The sequence below is a fragment of the Papaver somniferum genome, chromosome 1 (genome assembly GCF_003573695.1).
Source record: "Papaver somniferum cultivar HN1 chromosome 1, ASM357369v1, whole genome shotgun sequence".
In the NCBI taxonomy this organism is placed as follows: domain Eukaryota; kingdom Viridiplantae; phylum Streptophyta; class Magnoliopsida; order Ranunculales; family Papaveraceae; genus Papaver; species Papaver somniferum.
The window spans coordinates 183905503-183911686 of NC_039358.1; the positions used below are offsets into that span (position 1 = coordinate 183905503).

The following is a 6184-nucleotide window of genomic DNA, read 5'->3' on the forward strand; positions in this document are numbered from 1 at the left end:
GGAACTCGACATTGGTTCTAAAGGCAACACTCTTGAAAGTTGCTGCAGAACCTAAACCGGCCAGGAATTGGGTTAGACTACTGTTGTTGCCTCGTTGTACGCTGCGAGTTTTTAATCCTAAGGGGAGGGCAGAGTGCAAGTCTGGGAATCGTAAAGCGTTGCAACAACAACAGATACTTCGCGCACTTGTAATATGGAGTGAACCCGATGGAGTACAGCAGTTGGTTAGAGAGGTTCTGCAAATAACACGAACTGGAGGGGTTAAGAGTGTCGACGATACGGAGAAAGAAAACCTTCTAAGCTCCAATGTCTCTACCTGTTTGCGCAAATTTGTAGATGGACACTTCACAGCTGCAGTCAAAGCTATCAGTTCTTCGGGGGTGGCGCTGAATAACGCAGAGACAAGGAAGGCGCTTGAAGATAAACATCCGATCATGCCTCCTCCACGGAAACCAACTTTCCCGCATGAGACACCTTTACTGGCTGAGGGAGGAACTATTTTAAGTTGTATTAAGTCGTTCCCTAAGGGAACTTCATGCGGAAGGGATGGTCTTCGAGCACAACATTTATTGGATGCCTTTTGTGGAGACGGTTCGACGATTGCTGCTGATTTGGTTACAACGATAACAAGGGTAGTCAATTTATGGTTGAGTGGCAGATGCCCACTTAACCTTGCGGAGTTCATTGTTTCAGCACCCTTAACACCTCTCCTTAAACCCGAAAAAAACATTCATCCTATTGTTGTTGGTACGATTTGGCGGCGTCTGGTGTCCAAAGTTGCCATGAAGGGGGTCGGTCAAGACATGGCATCTTACTTACTTACAAGATTTTCAGTTTGAGGTGGGTGTCTCTGGAGGTGCTGACGCGATCCTACACGCTGTGAACAGGTATGTTAATAAACATCATATGGATGCTAGCCTTACTATGTTAACTGTGGACTTCACCAATGCCTTTAATATAGTTGACCGAACTTCCATGCTCCTTGAGGTACGCAAGTTGTGTCCATCTATATCGTCATGGGTTGAATACTTGTATGGCCAACCTGCAAGACTATATATGGGAGATTATTATATTTATTCGTCTACAGGAGTGCAACAAGGAGACCCTTTAGGGCCATTGTTATTTTCTTTGGTGCTTCATCGGCTTATAGCAAAGATAAATGAGCAGTGTTCACTATCATTACATGCCTGGTATCTTGATGATGGTACTATTATTGGTGACACAGCAGAAGTGGCAAAGGCACTTGCAGTTGTTCAGACAGAAGGACCTGAGCTGGGGCTTATATTGAATATTCGAAAAACCGAAATTTTCTGGCCTTCTTGTGATGAACGGAGAGATGGGATGTTTCATGTTGGAATCTCAAGGCCAGATAACGGGGTCAAACTATTGGGTGGTGTCGTCAGTCTTGATGTTGAGTTTGTGAAAGAACTTGCCATTAGAAGAGCAGAGAAGGCAGTAAATTTAATGCAGGTTTTATCCAAGCTCCGTGATCCTCAGAGCGAATTGCTACTCTTACGTGCTTGTATGGGCATCTCCAAGCTTATTTTTGGGCTTCGCATTTGCTGTCCAGAATATACTACAGCTGCAGTAGATATCTTCGATAGAGGTTTGAGAGAGGTGGTGGAAGGTATTGTGGTTTGTGGAGGTCCGTTTTTTGGGGAATTCCAGTGGGGGTTATCTACCCTGCTTATCAGATATGGAGGTCTTGGTTTATACACTGTTATGGAGGCGTCACAATACGCTTTTCTTGCATCGCGGGTACAATCCTGAGGCCTACAAGATCATATATTAAGGAGCAGTGGAGTAGAAGGCATGGATGAAAATTTACATAAGGCTTTGGAGACATTACAAACAACTCTTCCTGATTATGACTTTAGCAGCTTCACCAGCAAGGACACCGCCCCCCTAAAGCACAAAGTAACTTGGCGAGTGCTCTTTTTAGTAAAGTAGTTAAAGACATAGATAGAGTTTACGAGCTATCGGACAGACAGAAAGCGATCTTTGGTTGCCTGCAAGCAGCGCATGCCCAGGATTTTCTTCTTGTATTCCGATTGAGGGCCTTCGGCAGAAGATGTCGCCCGTTGAGTACCGGTCCATCCTTAAATACAGGTTAATGATCCCTCTGTACCCTTCGGATACACACTGTCATGCCTGCATCACAGGATGCTTAGACATGTACAGGGAACATGCAGTCCATTGTAAGGTAGACACCTAACTGGTGTTTCTCCGTTAGTAGGCATTGGACATGACAACTTTACAGTTGGCCAAGCAGCGCTGAGAGCTGCCTTAGGTAAGATAGAAAAGCATGAGAAAGCGTGTATTGATAATGGACATGCTTTTATTCCCTTTGATTTTGATACTTTCGGTTTTTTTGGCTCCAGAGGCGGTTGGACTTCTCAAGAGAGTACAGAAAGTCATGCACAGTAATGTCACGACACCTGGGTCAGGAGATTTTCTTTTTAAAAGTATAGGCTTTGCAATTCAAAAAGGGTTTGCGGGTAGCTTGTTGCTCGCTTGCCTGCTATGTAAACGATTTTGGTTCTTCTCCAATGGAATGTGTGTGAAGAAAAAAGTCTTCATCCACATAGGATACTGTTGATGGTGGTTTTTAGCTCAGGGTTAAATTTGTAAAACCTTGCATCTGATGTGACGTCACTCTGCGAGGAAACGAATCCATGACTGTCAATCTCTCCCTGGTACATTTATTGAGTTGTTCAATATATTTACATGAAATTTATCCAGACTGGCGCATGTAGCAACCATCCCAGACGTTCTGTAAATTTCGGCGCCTTGCCTATATTCACTTAACATAAGTTCCTTTGAATGCCTTATATGTTATGTTCCCCGGCTGAACCCTTAATGTTGATATGGCATGACGATTTGTGTTCACTCGCAGCAGAGTAGCACAAGTTTCCAAATATCAAGGATAAGGTCTTTTGCATACGGTATTCAATCAGAAAAGCATGCTGCTCTATGGCAAAGAACTTAAAAAAACTATGTGTCAACACCTACAATTCAATCAATTGCGCTGACTAACTTGCAAAAGTTAAGGTTTTGCGCCTCGTGCAGTATATCAGACCTTTCTTGTCGAAATTAAGCCTAGGAAAACTAGGTAATTAATCCGCCATGGATTAGGAGGTGCAAAACCTTTCCCATAGTCAGAAAATAGGGAGCCACAGCAGCAAAGGGAGGCGTGGCCATGACTTGGCACCACTTTCCATTGGCCACGCCCCATCCTAAAACCGACCCTATTTCCATCGACCAATCAGGTCGCTTTAAACTCGCCACACACACATAAGTTGTGGTTGGGCCCATACTTTCCGGCCACGTTTCCCATCGACAAATCAGGTCGCTCTAAAGCCGCCACACTCTCACCAGAAGTGTAGCCATGCCCATGCTTGGCCGACCCTCTTTTAATCGACCAATCATGTCGCTCTAAAGCCGTCACACTCTCACCAGAAGTGTAGCCGCGCCTTATGTTTGGCCGGCGCCTTTTGTTGGCCAATCAAGTCGCTCTAAACTTACCACCATACATTAAAGGCCAAACGCACCCTGTCGCGCCACCATAATAACTGGCAAGACAAACGCGCCTTTCCACAACAACATATTTATCGGCATGCCAACATGCCACTTTGCCGCGGTAACATGCCAACATGCCACTCTTCCGTGGTAACATGCCAACATGACACTTCGTGGCAACCTGCCATAAATAGCGCCCTATGTGCTAACCTACCTCCTGTTCTTGGCCAACGCCATGAAAAGCTTAAGATTAGGGTTTTCGGGTCAAAAGCACGCATATGCATTAACCAAATCCCTAATTTTCAGTCGTGGCACAAATCATGTCAGTTCGACCCCACAACATGCCACGAGCCGTATGGGACCCGGGAAGCCCTAGGGTTGGCCCAATATCATAGACACCCACGACAATCCCTACTTCAGTGGTCGTTTCCACACTATGGACTTGCCATAACTCCTTTGGCATAGCTATGGAGCCATTTTCACAAAAGTATCGCCATGCCGCGGCCACATGCCCCACGTACTAATTAGGGTTTTGACATGCCAAACCCTAATTTGCGCAAAGTTGCTACGCCAACCAAAGCCAAATAACGTTTCCCAGAGCGATGGGATTGATGTGGAAACAGGGCCAATGTTTCCACGCCACATGTGGGTCCAACACCATGTCTCCAAACCCTAGCCTTGCCAATGCCGCCAAACCCTAACTTTGGCCACGGAGCCAAATCTTAGCTTTGGCCATGCTACAACGCCACAGGCGTGCCATGCCACAACGCCACTGGCATGCCAGTATACCACGACAACTAGCATGCCACTATGCCACGACTACTGGCATGCCGCTATACCACGGCTACTAGCACGCCGCCATGCCACAGCTACGCCACTGGCATGCCGCTATTCCATGGCTCCACCAGGCGCTGCTATGCCAATGGCGCCACTCCGCTATACAACAAGATGCGGCCATAATCAATGGCCATCCTTCCTCATGAGATGCAATCTCGGCCATCCAAGTTCGCTACCGAACTGACAGACTTGTGGCAAGTTTCAGGCGATCAGCCGCCTAAATATAGTGGCCATGGCTACGCCAGGCGCCACTTGCACCACCGTGCCACTGGCATGTACGAGCCATGCCAACCATGCCACATTGCCACTGGCGTATACCAAAACTCCACCGCGCCATTATCAGGCGCCAACACAAGGTAGCCATAATCAACGGCTACCCTCTTTCATGAGATGCGATCTCAGCCATCGAAGTTCGCCACCGAACTGACAAACCTGTGGAAGTTTTAGGAGACCAGCCAAAACGATCCTAATAGCATTACATGTTATTTTCCTGCGGAAAGTCCCTTGACTTTGACTTGCCACACGTAGCGAAGTGCTACATGTTTTCCACGAAAACACTCGAGACATCAAACATGTCACAAACTGGGGGATACTCATCAGGGTATTGGTCTGACGGTTTACAACATGCGGCGTGCAATGCGCCCGTTACAAGAAAGTGTCATGAAGTGGGACAATTAGTGGTGGTGAAAAGTAACGGTGTAAACGAATTTATTTCCTTCATCATGGAAGCATAATGTCTGACGGTTACACGAGTTCACTTCCTTCATCATGGAAGCATAACGTCTGACGGTTACATGTTACTATTTTCTTCCACCACTCAATCGTTTCCACTTCCTACGAGACCAGGGTACGTTTCAATATGACTTGTATAAATAGGCTTCACCTATTTTCACCAAACAACAAGTTTTGGTCGGCAACAATAGTATCTTGAAATCACCTGGTAGCTTTCCATTCTGCTAGCCAGTTCTACTTTCAGATACAAGTCATAAATAACCATACTTTCAGAATCAACGATTCTGGTCTCAACACTCTCTTCGCTTCCCTCCCTAAGACCAACCCTTCTCCTTCACTTTGTGACCGAAGCAAGCCTGGAATAGCCATTTCTTGGTTTAGACCAGGATTGTACAGATTGATCTCTCGAATCAAAAGTACTCCCGTGCAGTGCATTGTTTAGGGTTTAGATTCGTTTCCCATCCACACACTCGAAATTACCAAAATCAGCAGAAACAGTTTTCACCCACAAACAATTCGCGACCAAAGTGGGAGATTAATCTCTCGGTTGCAGTACCAATTTCCAATTTTATTTTTCAATTCCAATTTCAAGATGGTATAGCTCAGGTCCGGGTCAGCAACAAGCCCTGATGCCACCGGCGCTGAAAACACCCTTGATATCAACGTTCCTTCCAGTGACATTAATGCACCACTTGTCAGCATGATCAACACCTACGGTGCCGCAGACTCTACCACCAACACCAGCGACGTAGGAAATGTTCCCTCAGGTGTTACACCTCCGATCACCATAGCTAGAGCCGCTTCCACCACCCCCATTTTTTCTTCAAGTGTGACGCTTCCAGTCGTCACCAAAGCTATTGTCACTCCACCACCAGGACGAGAGACCGGAGGAGCCAGAGGAGACCAACCCCTTATTACCATTGCTGATTTGATGAAAATACAAGAGGTTTTGCTAAGGCTCAGACGGACATGACCACAACTCAAAAGGAGCGAAATAATGAACATTCGAATGATTAATCAAGGGATTCAGACCTCGGGAGTTAGATTGTCATAAACCAAATGTGATCGAACATCAATTAGTGGAGTTGTGCATTGA

The 6184-nt window shown here is 46.1% G+C and overlaps 1 protein-coding gene across 1 annotated transcript; it reads left to right on the plus strand.

The window, feature by feature from the left end:
* The first annotated feature begins 906 nt into the window (after positions 1-906).
* LOC113355509 lies at positions 907-1770 on the plus strand. The gene has a single exon (XM_026598381.1). The coding sequence runs from the start codon at positions 907-909 to the stop codon at positions 1768-1770; it is 864 nt and encodes a 287-aa protein (XP_026454166.1).
* Positions 1771-6184: the final 4414 nt, after the last annotated feature.